The 18,635-nt window shown below is 25.0% G+C and overlaps 1 protein-coding gene across 1 annotated transcript in view; it reads left to right on the top strand.

The window, feature by feature from the left end:
- The window catches only part of LOC122503104 (dipeptidase 1-like), a 233,172-nt gene that overhangs the window by 27,063 nt on the left and 187,474 nt on the right, over window positions 1-18,635 (top strand). The window contains exon 2 of the mRNA XM_043613533.1: window positions 5,783-6,447. Within this exon, the coding sequence (XP_043469468.1) occupies window positions 6,184-6,447 (264 nt within the window). The 5' untranslated portion in view covers window positions 5,783-6,183. The remainder of the gene's footprint in view (window positions 1-5,782; window positions 6,448-18,635) is intronic.

Here is an 18,635-nt window from a genome sequence, read left to right as displayed (position 1 = left end):
AAATAATTCGAGGATGGGAGTTTATGTGTATGAATTAGTTCGGCGTCATTAGAAATAAGGAAATATCACCCTGGAGGAATGGCATTGTTATGGTTGGATGCATAAATGGTTACTGATGAATGGATTATTGGATGTATTCACCGTCTCTACTTCACTATTACACAGACAAACAGAAATTAGTTTTCCTCCACAGTTGTGTGTAGAGAGGAGAGGCCGTATAGAATAGTATGGCCTAGGGAATTAGCATTCAATGCCATCTGATTTTACTTTAAAGATTTCAAAAACTCTTTGACTTTGAAAATTCTATTTGCAAATTCTATTTGCAAATTCTATTTGCAAATTCTATTTAAAAATTCTTTTTGAAACATCTTTTCAAAGTTACTTTAATTCTCTTTTAAAGCAATAGCTTATAAGAGTGATTATATGCGATAAAACTGCATTTCGATAAATTCCAATCTTCTTCCTTAATCCTCCTCGTACTTTTAATTAATCGATATTCCTTTCAATTTACTTCAAAATTTTCTCAATTTTCTCAAGTCTCTAATTATGTAAAAATTAGTAAAAAATGAATAGTGTTGCAATGCTAAAATTTTAGCTACTTTATCGAATTTGAGTCATTTTATTTTACGACTATTAGAATCGTAATTAGTACTATTGGAATAAAAATTAGTTTTACGTGAATAACCCTAACGTGCCTCTAAAGTTCTCAACGTTTCTCGAAAGTTCTCTCATTTCTATACGTCTCGGCGAAATTCACATTTATGATCTAACGACTTAAACGAATTTTCACTGAAGAAGAAATTTCTTTGATTCAAATAATCGATTATAGTTGTCTATTATCAAATAATCCCTTACTTGGATCACGATCATCGTTTAATATAAATTTTAACCTAAAAAAAAACATTTACCAATAAATATTTACTATTAAAAAGAATTTTTGTTTAAATAAAAAAATGTGTAATTACTTCAAATAATTTTTATTTGAATTATCATAAATTAAATTTGCTTATTTGCTTCAAATACTAAAATTATTGGTTCAAATAAAATTCATTTTAAATTCAATTTGATGACGCAGTTTGTGATCGTTCTCTTAGTAGAAATTTTTTAACTAATTAGTTTTTTTCTAAGAGTTGAAAAAAGCAAATTAGGTTTAAAGTTTTTAAAATAGCGAAAATAGTTTTGAAATATATATTTACAATTTTAAGTTTAAAAATAAAAGATTAAAAGTTTAAAATCTTTACGTTAAAAATTAACACTTTTTGCAAAAGTAGAAGAAATTCGTATACGTATTTTATATAGAGCGAACTATATAAAATCACAATTTATAATGTAAAAAAAATATGCGGTTCATTGAATGGCAGAAAAGATCTAATCAGCAAAAAAAAAGAAACCACCTCAATTATAAAAAGAATCGTATATATTTAAAGCTTTTACCAATTTATTTCGAGGTTTTCTTTAAATTTCGTATTCAAAAGACATTCCTTTCAACGGAAACTATTTTACGAAATCAGAGAAATTTTATTAAATCAAGGAAAATTTCTTCCCTTGCAACGGAAAGCATTTTATGATTATATCATATATATATAGGATATGATATAGCAATATGTTTTTAAACCATAAAAGCTTTTTCGAGAATTTTTTTTTCATCTTAAAAGAGCACATTTTTTACTTTTTTCCAGCGGTATAAATTCCCTACTTCCCTCGCGGTATAGAATTACTTTTCAAATTTACGCCCGAGAATTATTGCATACTCGAGTTTAAATATGATTATTTTTAAGAATCAAATTCACTTTTTCCCAGGGTCTCACAAATAGCGTTTTAAATTAACAGGCATCACAGGTCTCTACCTTTTCCTCTTTTGTTCCTTTTTTTTCAATTTTGTCACTTTTTTGAAACTTTTTTTAAGATTTTGTCACCTTTTCCCTTTTTTCGATTTGCATCTTTTTGTAATTAAAAATAAAGAAGATTTTCTGTTTTTTTTTTCTTTTTGAAATATATTTCAAAGTGTCTCCAAAAATTTTAGACTCAATGATAGAATTTAGTGCGTTTTATTTTTATTTAGATTATTAATTATTAATTATATTTTTTAATATATTTTATATTACAGGATTGTCACAAAAATTGGATTATATTTTTCCCTGATTTCCAGACAGAACTTTGACTTTTTCCCTTACCCTAAAGAATATATACTTCTTCAAAATTATTTTATACAATTTTTAACTCTAAAATTCTTCTCGAATTCAATTATTTTTTGATAATTTTTGAGAAAGTTCCTCAAAAATTCAATTTTTCATTTAAAGAGAAAAAAAGTTAACCAAAAATATTTCTGAAATCCACTTGTTTAGAAAATGAATTTCATGAAATTTTAATAATTTTAAAATGTTTTAATTAAATATAATATTTAGTTAGTCCTTCATTTTGTCATAATTTTAATGTATTTTCAATTAATTTAATATTCAAAAATACAACTAAATTAAAAAAAATATAATTGAATTGAAATTGAATTGAGAATAATTTAATTCTTATACCTACAGAATTTTATAAGAATTTTGGAAAATAATTGAATTCTTTCTAAAAATTTTATCATATATGTACGAAAATAATTGAATTCTTAGAATTTTTTTTGACGAATACAATTAAAATTATTCTGAAAATAATTGACCTCTTATTATACAGAATTTTATTAAAATTAATTAAAAATAAATTAATTCTTTCCAGAAATTTTATTAAAATTTTATTGAGAATAATTTAATTATTATAAAGAATTTTTTCTAAAAATTTTTGAAAAAAAATAAAATAAATAAAAAGTAATAACAAATTTTGAATTTTGTTATTTTTGGTAACTACTAACAATTTACACTAATGAATTTTACACTACTTTAAATGCATTTTTTTTAACAAAATAAATTCTCAAAGAAAATTTTAAAAATTTTATTCAACTATTTTCAAAAATTTTAATAAAACTCTTTTGAAATTCAATTATTTTCAAAAAAAAAAATCTTTAATGACTTTCTTGAAATTCAATTATTTTTTTAAAATTTTAATAAAAGTTTCAACATTAAATTTTTTTCAATACGAAATTTAATGAGAGTTTTTAACATTCAATTATTTTTTACAAATTTTATAAGAGTCTTAACATTTCATTATTTTCCAAAATTTCAATAAAATTCTATTAAAATTAAATTATTTTCAAAAATTTCAATAAAAAAGTCTTAAAACTCGAATATTATTAAATAATAAATTTAATAATTAATTAATTAATTAATTCTTTAATAAAACTTATAAAATTCAATTATTTTCAATTCGATTTTACAAAATTTCAATTATTCACAAACTTTTCTAAATTTCAATTATTTTTATTGAATTTTTAAAGAAAATTATTATAAAATTATAAAATTATTATAAACTTCGCTAAAATGTTACTATTACCCAATGGGAAATTTACAACTGGCGTAGTACTGCGCCAGCACTGGCAGCACTGGCGGCAAGGCTGAGAGCCAGCACTGGCATGGCACTGGGATGATAACGCCGTCTGGCGCTGCCGAAGTACTGTCTGTCAGTGCTGCCAGACAGCGCTGGCGCAGCACTGGACCAGTGCTGGCTGAGAATATTGCCGCAATAAATGCCGTATTGTTATTAGTTAGTCGTAAATTCATAATTATAAATAATTTAACAACAAAATGGCAAATAATATTAATAAATAGTTATTATTCATAAAATATTTCTCTTCTTAAAGAAATTGTATTAAAGATGGAGACTAACAATGGATATAGTAAATGAAGTAGAAAAAAATTGTTTATAACATTTAAAAATTAAATAATAAACAATTACAGTAAGTGTGCATTACATTTTCATATTTTAGTACCTAACGATTGGAATCTAGAAATATCGCAAACCTATGAAAATAAACAAAATTGCTGACGAGGGGAATCGAACCTACGACCTACGGAGTAACAGACTAACTCTCTAACCACTATGCTAACGACACATGTGTACAGAAAAGTAGTAATATCTCAGTATCATTCAGACATACAATTATTGAGTCAAAGATGAGAAAAAAATAGGGATACGTTAGAAATAATAAATTAAACTAAATTTTTAATAATTAAATTAAATTACTTTATTCATAGTAAGAAGTATAATAGTATTTTAATAGGAACCAAATTATTATTGAGATTAAAGTTTAAATTTTGTTTATAATTTTAATTTGTTTAAATAATGTATTATTTACAAAGTTAGACAATTGTGTTAAATTGTTATTATTAAATTTAATAAGAATAAAAAATGAACAACTTAAAAGTAAAATATTAATTTTTTTCAATAAATTTATATTTATAAACATTTATAAACTTTTTTTATAATTTTTTTCAAGTTTATGTCAAAAAAGCAATGTTGGCAAAGAGCGTTGTGAACAATTTTTCTATACTCAGCCAGCACTTGCCGCCGTGGCTTGTCTAAGCTTTGGCGAAACAAAAATTCTGTACTGCGCCAGCACTAATTGTCGAGGCTCGGCTAGACTACGCCGAACAATCGTCTGAGTACTAAGCCAGTGGTGAACATCGGCACTACACTGGCATTTCCCATTGGGTATTAGTAGAAGTGTAAATATAAATTTTTTTGAATTTAAAAAAAATATTTTTTGAGTTATGGAGATTCAAAATTTTTACTTTTTGAAAATATTTTTTTTTCCGATTTAATATATTGATAGGTAAAATTAATCAAATTAAAAGTATGAATAGTGATGTTTAAAGGGTTTTTCACGAGCTACAAGTTGGTGATGAAAAAAAAGTTGTTTTCTTTTAATGTGACCTCGAAATTCAATGTCAAATTCTTATTTTCAATATATCTCAAAATCGTTTTTTTTTTTTTTCTAACCTATCCCAATGGAAAGCTTACCTTTTTTCCCATGAGCCATGTAAAAATCAGAGTGGGACCTTGAAAATGTTTGCAAAAAATAATAATTTATCATTATTTTATGTAGAAAATGATGATTTATAATTATTTTTTTCAAAAATTTTCAAGGTCCCACTCTGATTTTTACATGGCTCACAGGAAAAAAAGGAAGCTTTCCATTGGGATAGGTTAGAAAAATATTTAAAAAAACTGATTTTAAGATATATTAAAAATAAGAATTTGACCTTGAATTTCAAGGTCAAATTGGAAAAAATCAACTTTTTTTTATCACCAACTTGTAGCTCGTGAAAAACCCTTAAAAAATCACTATTCATACTTTTAATTTGATAAATATTATTTTAATATCAAAATGGATTAAAATAATTCGACGAAGGATTATTTTTTTAAACTGTTTTAAAAATTATTTGATTTTGATTTAAAGACACTTTTTTCACGAAAAATTCATAATTAATTAATTTAATCTTCTTTGGGGTTATTTTAACTTATTAGTGTTATTTTCTACCGAATTTGTCTCAATTTAATATCTGCAGAAAAACTCTTTTTTTAAGGATCACACTTTTCTTGAAAGTATCAAATTAATAGCAAAACTTTTGAATCAATTTTTAATTTGATCCACATTTTTGGTATTAATTTGTTGCAATTTGATACTTTTAAGAAGAATTAACAGTGACAGAAGATACTGTGCTGCCTGTATAATTAAATAACTAATAATTATAATAAGGAAATTATAATTAAGAATTATAATAAGGACCTTGCAAATTTTTGCAAAAAATAATAATTAAATAACTATAATTAACTTTGTAAAGTAGATTTTTTTTCCCAAGTACACTTGAATAAAATTTCTTTTTTTTCTCTTTTTTCCAAAAAGGCAAAAGGCAAAAGAAAAATGTCAAATCACCAACGAAAGATTGGCTCTCGAGTAAGAATCGACAAAGGATTGAAAATTGGACGCAGGAGATGGTGAAAAGAATGAAATAACGATCCGAGCACGACCTAAAGCGAATATATTTTGACCCCGGGGGGCCTCCACAGGAGACAAGCTCTCGAGGCCAGGGTAGAGAGTGAGGATGGACGAATTCGAGGACTGTAGTGACTTTCCTGCAGAGACAAAGTTAGCGTGCGATTTATTGTCGGGACGTGTGACTTTGACTACTACTACTACGACGAAGTGGTTTCAAAATCCCTGCGCACTGATGATGATGAAAATAATAATGCGACGACAGTGATTGTAAAGATCACGGGGGTCTTTGGGCGTGGATTTGGACGATTATGCATCACGGGTCAAATTATGGAACCGGGCCCCAGGAACGGGTACATCAGCAGCAGCAACAGCAGCAGCAGGCGGCCCGGACTGGGATTATTTCGGAGAAATGTCCCTATGAAACCTACACGACACAGATCCCGGATTGCTGTGCAGCCGCAGCTGCAGTTGCTGCCCAGGATCCCTATCCCCGCCCACCCAGTAGCTACGATGGAATGTGTTTCGACGACTGTCATCGCAGAACGCCTTATCAGGAAGATTCCTATTCCCAGGTAAGAAGAACGTGATAGTAATCTTAAAGTCTCGAGGAAGGCGAATCGATTTTTTTCTCTCAACACCCAGAGAGAGAGAGAGAGAGAGAGAGAGAGAGATAGTCCTCCTTCCGTTTCCCCCCCCCCCTCGCTTTAGATTAATGAAGTCCTCTCAGAAAGCTTTTTATTTCCACTCAATTATGGTCCATTAAAGAACCTTTTATTGAATTAAACATGTAATTACCCGCTCCTACATTAACTTGTAACATAGGCGTATCAAATTAATTTTTTTCAACGTCGCTGAAGCTAAAGTCAACAATTTATCTAGTCTCGGCTGCTAACAGTTTTCTCAGCAAGGAAGTGCTCTAAAAAGGAAATTTTAAATACTAATACTACTCCTGATAGCTCAGAAGAAATTTATCTTTAAAAAGCATGACTCTTCACTCTAAATTTTAATCAGTGGAAATTTCACTGATTTCAATTCAGTGGACGAGTTCTCTTTAATGAATCAGTGGAATTTCACTGACAATCAGTGAAAAACATAATTTATTCAATTGTATTCAATTGTATTCAATTATATTCAATTACATTCAATTGTATTCAATTGTATTCAATTATATTCAATTGCACTCAATTGTATTCAATTATATTCAATTGCATTCAATTATATTCAATTACATTCAATTGTATTCAATTGTATTCAATTGTATTCAATTATATTCAATTATATTCAATTGCACTCAATTGTATTCAATTATATTCAATTGCATTCAATTGTATTCAATTATATTCAATTACATTCAATTGTATTCAATTATATTCAATTATATTCAATTGCACTCAATTATATTCAATTGCATTCAATTGCATTCAATTGTATTCAATTATATTCAATTACATTCAATTGTATTCAATTGTATTAAATTGGTAAAAACCAATTGAAACACAGTAAAACGAGAGGTGTTAAAATAACATCAGTGCGTTCACGTAACTCTCACTTTCAATTTCACCCAAAAAATGTTCAGTCTCAATTTCACCAAAAAAAGTTTTCACTTTTACGCAAAAAAAATTTTCACTTTAAATTTTTACCTCCATTCAAAACATTCTCACTTTCAATTTCGCCAAAAAAAACATTTAATTTTCAATTAAAAAATTTTTGGTGAAATTTTAAGTGGGCATTTTTTTTAATAGAAGGTGAAAATATTTTCGGTGAAAATGAAAGTAAAAAGTTTTTGATTAAAAATGAAAATATTTTTTGTGAAATATTGACAGTAAAAATTTATTGGCGAAATTGAAATTAAAAATCTTTTAGAGGAAAGTGAAATTTTTTTGGGTGAAATTGTAAGTGAAAATTTTTTCATAAAAAGTGAAATTATTTTGGGTGAAATTAAAAGTAAAAATTTGTTGGCAAAATTGAAATTAAAAATCTTTTGTAAAAAAAATTCTTTGGGTGAAATTGGGAATGAAAATTTTTTTAATTGACAGTAAAATTAAAAATTTTTTGGGTGAAACTGAAAATTTCATTATTGAAAGTGAGAATTTTTTGAGTGGAGGTGAACCTTTTTTTTTACGTGAAAGTGAAAATTTTTTGAGTGAAAGTGAAAGTTTGGTGAACGCAGCCCAAAATGGATTAAAATAATCTGAAACAGTTTAATCCCTCTAGGATTAAATTAACACCAGAAATGATTAAAATAATCTATTATTAATCTACTATTTCAATAAAATTTTACAAAAGAATTCCATTATTAAAAAAAGTTTGAATAAAATTCTACGCAAACATTCAATTATTTTCATAAATAATAAAAATTTTTAAAGGAATTCAATTATTTACAAATTTTTAAATAAATTTCTTCGCCATAATTCAATTATTTTCATAAATAATAACATTTTTACAGAGATTCAATTATTTTTATAAATAATAAAATTCTTTTAGGAATTCAATTATTTTCATAAATAATAAAATTCATTGCAGAATTTTAATTATTTTCAAAAATTTTATTAAAATTCGACAAAAGAATTTAATGATTTAAAAAATTTTTTGATAACATTTTTTATAAGAATTTAATTTCAAGAAACAGGAAATTAATAAATTACTTATTTTTGTATTTAAATAATTGAATTCTCGTAGAAATTTTTAATAAAAATGGTTTTAAAAATGAATTTCAGTTAAAATTTTAGATTATAATTAAATATTAAAAGCATTATAACGTGGATTTTTAGAAATAATTAAATTTTGAAAAAGTTTCAAATAAAAATCATTGAAATTCTTAATTTTTCATTTTTTTCACAAAAAATTCTGTAGAATTAATTCTTTTTTAAAGTTTAATAGGATTTTTATTGAAATTATTCAAAGTTGTTATTTTTCAATATATATTTAATTGCAGAATTTCCGAATAATTGAAATTTTGTAAAATTGAATTGTAATCGAATGAATTTGAAAATTCTCAAAGAAGTTTTTCAAAAATTATAAAAAAATGCATTTATTAAAGAATTTTATTTAGAAACACTAGAAAAAAATTTAATTTTAGAGAAGTTACAAATTATTGCAGAAATTCAATTATTTTCAAGAATAATAAAATTCTTCTTAAGGATTCAATTATTTTTACTAATAATAAAATTCTTCTTAAGGATTCAATTATTTTTTACTAATAGTAAAACTCATCGCAGCGTTTGAATTATTTTTCATACAATTATAATTGAATTCCTTGAAAAAAGTAATTATGTTCATGCAAATTTTAATAAAATTCGATAAAAAGAATTAAATTATTTAAAAATTTGTTAATAAAATTCTTTATGAGAATTGAATTTTGAGAAATATTCAATTATTCAATAAATTATTTTCTTTTGCGCATTTAAATAATTAAATTCTTGTAGATTTTTCTAATAAAAATTGATTTTCATTTCATAAAAATGAATTTTAGTTAAAATTTTAAATTATAATTGAATATTAAAAGCAATATAGCGTGAATTTTTAAAAATAATTGAATTTTGAAATTAATTTTTTTAAAAAAGTTTAACTGAATTATCTTTTATTATTAATTTTTAAAATTTTAAAGAAATTCTTCGTAATAATTCAATTATTTTCATAAATAAAAAAATCCTTTTTAGAAATTCAATTATTTTTATAAATAGTAAAACTCATCACAGAATTTCAATTATTTTTAATAAATACAATTTCAATTAAATTTCTTGAAAAATGCAATTATTATTTTTAAAAGTTTTATTTAAATTCGTCGAAAGAATTTAATTATTTAAAAATTTGTTGATCAAATTCTTTATGAGAATTCCATTTTAAGAAACATTCAATTATTCAATAAACTATTTATTTTTACGTTTAAAATTTAAATAATTGAATTCTCGTAGAATTTTCTAAAAATAATTGATTTAAAAATGTGAATTTCAGTTAAAATTTTGACTGGAAATCAGGGAATAGTCAGGAAGAAAAATTAATTTCTTTAAATACTCTGGATAATTTCAGTTTCATATATGATGAAAAGTAGCCTATTTTTAGATTTTACTTTAAACTAGATTATGTCAATTTTAGGATTTAAAATCATACTCTCAAGTCTAAAATCTAGTCAAAGTGTTCGAATGTAAATAATTTAGTTTACTGTCAATCAAAAGTGGTCTGAAAGTAAGATATTCATTTTTCAGTGTAGTCTTTTTCTAATTTACATTTAGTGAGTGATTCAATAACACAGTTTTTCTCAGAATATCAAAATTGAGACAAAAAACGTTTCAAAATTGTTGCATCGCAACAATTTTTGATTCGTTTTTTGTCTCAATTTTGATATTCTGAGAAAAACTATGAAGTGAATTAAGTTAAGAAAATAATTCGCATGAAATTTTTCCAGTTATAGAATAATATTTCTTTTACGGTTTTCCAAAGAAAAGATAAATAGATAAATATTTAGCTCAGTTTATGAATTGTTTATAATTTGCGTACGTGACGAGTTTTAATTACAAACTCTAATCTTATTGGAAGTGCCGAGCTCCCCGAGCGTTCTTAAAGTGCAGAGACTAATTACTTAGGTGTTTAGCAATAAGAGCTAACCCATCCTAAGATCCTTACTTTGCAATTATAGAGTAATTACAAGGAGAAATTGCATGCATTACGCACAGCTCAAATATCACAAGCTGTGAATACTCATCTGGAATAACATGGCTATACTAGACATTAAACTGTTATCTGATATATACACAAGAACTTATAATCTTAAATCATTCTATTAACATAGGATTACCAACATTCAGCCCTAAAACGAAATTTAAAAAAAAAAAGAAAAAAAAATTAATATTTAAATTTAAAACTTTATTCTACTATTCTGCTCGAATCACTCTTCTATTTACTATACATTTCATTTGCTTCCCTCTATTTTACTGTATAGAGAAAAAAAAGTGTTATTTCAACATCAAAATAGTGTTGGAAAAAAACTATCAATTCTTTTGTCACTTTTTTAAAAGACGTCATCGTGAATGAGCATTCGTTAAAACAACACAATTTTTTTCAGTCGATTCGCCATTCGAAGAAAAATAATAAAAAACAATAAATAGAAAATATTTTTCGTTGGCAAAAAAAAAAGAGAGGAAACGAACCAAAAAATATTGACCATTTTCTGTTTGAAAATATATGTAGAAAATCCTCAAACATCAATAATAAAAATTTAATAAACAACAAAAGATTGCTTTTGTGAGGAAAAGATTTTCTTTGAATTCTTTGTGGGATTTTACAAAGGGCAAAACATCTTTAAAAACAAATATATTTACGAACAAATATTTTTTCTTTTTATTGCGAAACAAAAATTCCTTACTAAAAACAAAAAATTGTTTATTTATTAAATAATCTTAATTAATAAATAATAATGTTCGATACATTTTCTTTACTGCTATTCTCTTTACTTAAATTATATTTCAATAATAATTTTAATTTTCAAATTTAAATTTCTTTAAATTTCCAATTATAATTTTATTTTTTAAATAATTTTTCATTTTTTTGAGTTTTGATATATTTAAATAATTTGGTTTTAAATAATAATTTCTAAATACACATTTATTTCGACACTTTTTCACTCCTCACTGTCAGTTAATTTCCAATTTCAAGTCTGACAGAAAATTCACCGCGCAAGTGATAAATTACCTTCGACACTTCAATTTTGTTTCTTGCACACAACCTAATAGAGACAATTTTTTCAATCTAATGGGGATTAAATGTTTTCGAAACAATTGACATATGTCAACGCAATTACTATTCGAAGCAGGTATCAAAGAATTAGTTTCAAAAAGAAAAAAAAAATTTTTTTTTTCTTTCCTAACTATAAATAATGACACACTAACTTTTTATAGGGGCTTGTGTAAGCGGATTAAACCCCATAAAACTCACATTTTTCTAATAGGGGTTCTATCCTTAAGCCTGTCCTGAATACTAACTGTATTGACGACAATTTTACCTACCAGACTGTATAGGATTTCTTTTTCCCTTTATATATAGTCTAGCAAAAAAATAATATTTCTCCTTTTTTAGAAAAAAAAATAACACTGATTCAATTATAATTCCTTTTTGATAACATTTATAATAGTGCGACAAAATCAATTCTTATAGAGAGGGAAAAAAAAAATCACCAGTGTTGTTGCCGCTTAACCGGATGATGCTCTTCACCCCTTTGAAGTTTTTAAGGACACTTGAAAAAATCAATTGCTCCCTTGACGATGAATTAAACTATTTAGAAAAGTGACTCTTAATTCAACTGTGTGCCTACACAAAGAGTCGAGGTTTCAATTAACTTTTCGAGTATAGTTAAAATATTTTTATAAAGCATTTTTTTTAAATTATGTTCGGAAGATACAAAAATACCCTTTAGCGTTTATTCTACAATTCTTCAAAAGAAGAAAAAACATTAGTCACTTGTTTACAAATTTTCTTGTAAATTATAAAAAAAAATTGATGGAATCAAACAACATTGGAAATGTTTATTCAGAGTCTCTACACCCAGATAAAGATAAATTTAACTTAAAGCCAACTAAATTATTTATTAGTTTCAAATAAATTTTAATTAGTTTAAATAAATTTTAATTAGTTCAAATAATTTTTATTAGGTTCACATTGACTTGTACTACTTTCAGAGTAACAATAATGTTCAATATTTCCAAAAACTATAAAACAATTTTTACTAAGTCGGACTAAAATCTGCTTCTACTACTTCTACAATTTATTAAATATTTTGTCTGACTGCAAGTTGTCTTGAACTACTTCTACATTAACTGGAATTAAAATGTCTTATTGCAACTGCTGTTTACTCCTGACTCAAAAACTATAAAAATTGAAAAGTCTGACTACAATTTACTTTTACTACTGACACTTCGATTATATAAAAATTAAATTGCAGTCTGACTAAAATTTGTTTCTACTGGTAGTATTTGAAATAGTTATTAAATATCCTGTCAGACTAAAATATGTTTCTACTGCTACTGTAATTATTAAATAATTCGTCTGACTATAAATTGACTTAAACTACTTCCATATTAACAATAATTTTTAATGCCTTTAAATATTAGAAATAAATATTTCAGAAAGTCTGACTAAAATTCGCTTCTACTACTACTTAAAGAATTAAATACATCGTCTGACTGCAAATTGACTTGAACTACTTCTACATCTTTTTTTTTTCTTATAAAACATTCGATTTTTGAACTGAAAAATAGTGCACAATTTTTTATTTTGTTTTTAAAATAATCAGAAAGTTATAAAATATTTTTTAAAAAAACATAAGAATTAAAGAATTTAATTTAGTCTGACTAAAATATGCTTCTACTACTGTAATAAAAACTTGGCAATTCTTTGTCTGACTAGAAATTGACTTGCACTACTTCTCCTTTAAGTAGAATTAAAATTTCTTAAAAACTACAAACAAAAATTATAAAAAGTCTGATTATAATTTGTTTGTACCACTAGAATATTAAATACATAGCCTGACTACGAATTGATTTGCACTACTTTCACATTAATAAAGAATTTTCATTGTTCTCAAAAAACAAAAAAAAACAAAAATTGTTGAAAGTCTGACTAAAATCGACTACTACTACTGAAAATAATAAATACTTCGTCCGACTGCAAATTGACTTGCACTACTTTCACATTAACAAGAATTTTCATTGTCCTTAAAAACTACAAACAAAAATTGTAAATAGTCTGACTAAAATCGACTACTACTACTGAAAATAATAAATACTTCGTCCGACTGCAAATTGACATGAACTACTTCTACATTAACAAGAATTTTCATTGTTCTCAAAAATTGTAGAAAGTCTGACTAAAATCGACTACTACTACTGAAAATAATAAATACTTCGTCCGACTGCAAATTGACATGAACTACTTCTACTTTAATCATAACTTGAATGTCTTATTAAAATTGTTCTTTGCTGCTGATACAAAAACAATAAACATGGTAATGTCTGACTACAATTTACTTTTACTACTGACACTTCGATTGATTTAAATTAAATAATATTGTCTTCTACTACTGAAAATATTTAAGAATCTTATTAAATATATAATTTAATTTAAATTTGTAACTACTGCTATTACCAAACTAATTAAATATTCCGCCTGACTATAAATTGACTTGTACTACTTTAAAATTAACTAGAATTAATTTTTACTCTGACCAAAATTTGTTTATACTACTGATGGTATTAGAAATAGTTATTAAATATCCTGTCTGACCAAAATCTGCTTCTACTACTAATTATGGCCTTAAATAATTTGTCTGACTGCAAGTTTACTTGCACTACTTTAATATATAACAGGAAAAAACAACAAATAAAATTTATAGAAAGTCTGACTAAAATCTGCTTCTACTACTACTGAAATTATTAAATACTTCGTCTGGCTACATATTGACTTGAACTACTTTTACATTAACCGGAATTAAAATGTCTCATTGCAACTGTTGTTGGCCCCTGTTTAAAAAAATTATAAAAATTGAAAAGTTTGACTACAATTTACTTTTACTACTGACACTTTAATTGTAAGAAAATGAATTGCAGTCTGACTAAAATTGATTTCTACTTCTGTGAATAATAGAAATAGTTATTAAATATATTATTTTATTGAAATCTGACGCTACTACTACTACTAAAATTATTAATTAGTAAATAATTCGTCTGACTACAAATTGACTTGTACTACTTTCAGGGTTACAATAATTATTTATGTTTCCAAAAACTATAAACAAAATTTTTAGTAAGTCTGACTAAAATCTGCTTCTACTACTTCTAAAATTATTAAATATTTCGTCTGACTGCAAGTTGACTTAAGCTACTTCTACATTTACTGTAATTAAAATGTCTTATTGAAACTGTTGTTTCCTACTTATTCGAAAACTGTAAAAATTGAAAAGTCTGACTACAATTTACTTTTACTAAACCCAAAAAGAAGATGAATTCAACTCAAAGCCAACAAAATTATTTATTAGTTTCAAATAAATTTAATTTAGTTCATATAATTTTTATTAGGTTCAAATAAATATTATTTTGTTGAAATAATTTTTATTTGGTTGAAATAATTTTTATTTGGTTAAAATAAATTCTATTTAGATCAAATAAACTTTACTTTCTGAAATATTCTATTTGTTTGCATTAATTTATTTCATAAATTTTATTCGGTTAAACCACAAATTTAATTTTTATTCATTAAAATTTTTTTTCAAAAGATATAATGAAGTAAGCTCTGTAAAAAAGTTGTTTTTTATCTGATTTAAATAAATAATATTTGGTTTAAATCAAATCATTTCTCGGAGTTTAAAAAATAAAACGAACTGATTAAACTTCCACTTTGATGATTTTTAATTTCCATGAAGATTTGAATATTGAAATAAACGAAATTTGTCTTGTGTTTAAATATTTTTTTTAAAAGTTACCATAAATAGTATAATTTATACTAAATAAAAAAAAGTATAATACATTTTTTTTATTGAAAAATATTTTAAAAAATTATTCAGTGCAATAAAAATTAATACGCTAAATTTAAAGAAGTCAAAGTCCACAACGTTTATCAACGAAAAAAAATTTATTTAATCCATTCAAGTATTATTTTTAATTTAATATTTAATTGTAAAATAATTATTATCAAAATATAAACATCAATCACTTTTTTTTCTAAATATTTTTGTGTCAATATTGCTGCGTCATTTTTAATTAATTTACTAAGTAAACAATTTTTTTTCTTTGATCAACGTTGTGGACTTCAACTTGATAATATTTCGATATATTATGATTAATTTTGTTTGATATCCGATCAAAAATATTTTAATAAAATTTTAATATGGAAGAAGAAATAAATAAATTTCCTTCATTTGAACATTTAGAATTAGATATGAAATATCGAAGAATTTTATTTAAAATACTGAAAAATTAGTTTTTTAAAAATATTGTAATTGTATTGTTAGAAAATAATAATCTTTGAAAATACTAAAGAAAAATTTTTAATAATTTAAATTTTGTTTTGTTAAAGAACTTTTTTTAATGTATGAAAATAATCGAGTTCTTGAAAAATTTTAATTGAAAATTTTGAAAATAATTGAATTTTTCGATTTTCTTTTTACGGTTGAAATCATCTATAAATAAATTATATTACAAGCATCATTTTCTGCATCTAATGCTAATCATTTTTAGGTGTGAATTATAAGTTTTTTAGAAGCAATAATTTCCAAAAATTATTTATTAATATTTTCTAGATTCTAATCTTGATTAATGAACGGTAACTATTACTTATATTACAAAAATAATGAAAAATCGCGGTTCTTTTGTAACACAAAAATTTTGTTTTATATTCGTTAAGAGTTATTATTATTTTTTATAATTTAATTTTTTATAATAATATTAATTTATTTATTTATAATTGAAAACTTTTCGAACTTTTTTTCTTTGGAATGAGAAAAAGTCAAAATTCTGCTTTCCAGAAATCAGAATTTTGACTTTTTCCCCTATAAGGGGAAAAATAAAATGAAACTTTTGTGGGAACTCTGTAATTAGAGTTTAATTCTAATAGGATAAAATAAATTTATCTCTAATGAGTCTCCCTCTCTCTATAATATAATATATTGTGTAGAATTAAATACATATATATTGATCTCTTTCGGTTGACCTAAATCGATCAAATTCTAATCTGCTCTCCTTACAGATGAATGACCTCATAGCCTAGAAACATTCGAATTAAGGGTTCTTTATCATTTCCGCTTTTCTCTCGTTCGCTTTCAACGCGGAAGTAACACAAAATCAAGAATATTGAACACTAAAAGTTTAGATAAAAAATTAAAAAAAAAGAATGAGTGGAAACATATTTCTATTATATACGCGTCAAAAATTGAAAAATTAATGTCTGTTTGATTAAGAATATAATGTAATAATGATAAATTAAGGAAAATGAAATTATTCCCTCTCTATATATTTTGAAATTTAATCGCATTAAATTCATCTGGCATTATTTGCTTTGAAAATCGAAAACCTTTCAAATGAAATTGTCCGAATTAGCATATTCCATTTTCTAGGCAGGAAAATCAGATTTTTAGTACAATAATTTCATTGAATGGTTCGCTGGTTTTCGATTCTATTACTCTCAAAGCTGTTCACACAGTTTGGAGTTTAAACATTCAGTGAACACACTGAAAAATAAAACTATTTTGCCGAGTGTCACGTCTCTAACGTAACTTAAATCTTTGAATTCAGGTGTATACCTGACTGTACTCTCTCTCTCTCTCTCTCTCTCTCTCTCTCTCTCTGGGAGCGACGACGATACCTCCTTAAACGTTAAAGAGGGTGTCGATAGAAGATCCTCTAAAGAGGATCGTGATGTTAAGATTCAATAAGACATCTTGCTTTTCAATTCCAAGTGGTAAGCGTCACAAGTACGTTTTTGTTTTTTTCCCCTCTTTATTTTATTCTTTTTACGAGTGTTCTCTATTTTTTATGAGATGCACTTCAACATTCAAGGCGGTTGGATTTATATTTAAATGCTGACTTGAAGAATTATGTTCCTAGTTTCCAACTTTTGAATTAACGACATTTTTGGTACTTTCTCAATTTGTACTTTTTATTATAATCAAATTATTCTTATTATTATTAGTATCATTACTGTTATTATTAGAATTATTACTGTTATTATTAGTATTATTACTGTTATTATAATTATCACTATAAACTATTATTCGACTTCAATTATTAACTTCGAGTGTATGAAAATAAATTTCAGTCTGACTAAAATTTGCTTCTACTACTGGTATTCGGAATATTTGTCAAATATATTGTCTGACTAAAATTCTCTTGTACCACTACTACTACAATTATTCAATATTCGGTATGACTACAAATTGACTTGCACTACTTCCACATTAACATGAATTTTCAATCTCTTCAAAAATTAGAAACTGCTTCTACTACTACTAAAATTATTAAATACTTCGTCTGACTACAGATTGACTTGAACTACTTCTAAATTTACCGGAATTAACCTGTAGACTGCCGGGAATTGATAAAATTTATTCACCTTCAAAAATTTCAAAATACTGTGGCTATAACTTAGGAATATCTTGTAGAAAGTCCCATTCACACGTAGAGTCTATATATAGACTTCCCGGCGGTCTACAGGTTAAAATGTCCGATTAGAACTGTATTTTTCTGCTAATAGAAAAACTTGTAAAAAATGAAAAGTCTGACTACAACTTACTTTACCTACTAATAAAAATTAACATGCACTACTTCTACATTAACTAGAATTTAAAGGTCTTAAAAAATTAGAAACAAAAATGATAGAAAGTCTGACTATAATCTGTTTGTACTACTGGAAGATTAAAAAAAAATTTCTAAATTTTGTCGTATCAATTTGATTATTTAGTTATACTACTATTTGAAGTATTAAAAACTTCGTCTGACTACATATTGACTTGAGCTACTTCTACATTTACTGAAATTAAAATATCTTTTGAAAACCATATATTTTTGCTAATACGAAAACTATAAAAATTAGAAAGTCTGAAAAAAAAACTAGAAAAAAATTAGAACTTTTACTACTAAAACATTGATTCTATGAAATTAACCTTCAGTCTGACTAAAATTGGGTTTTACTACTGGGAGCATTGGACAAAGTTAATAAACATCATGTCTGATTAAAATCTGCTTCTACTACTAATAAAATTTTTAAATACTTTGTTTGC

This window comes from Leptopilina heterotoma, unplaced genomic scaffold, assembly GCF_015476425.1.
Source record: "Leptopilina heterotoma isolate Lh14 unplaced genomic scaffold, ASM1547642v1 Lhet_244, whole genome shotgun sequence".
Taxonomy (NCBI): domain Eukaryota; kingdom Metazoa; phylum Arthropoda; class Insecta; order Hymenoptera; family Figitidae; genus Leptopilina; species Leptopilina heterotoma.
Note: the sequence above shows the minus strand (reverse complement) of the source record. Positions and strands in the feature narration are given on the sequence as shown.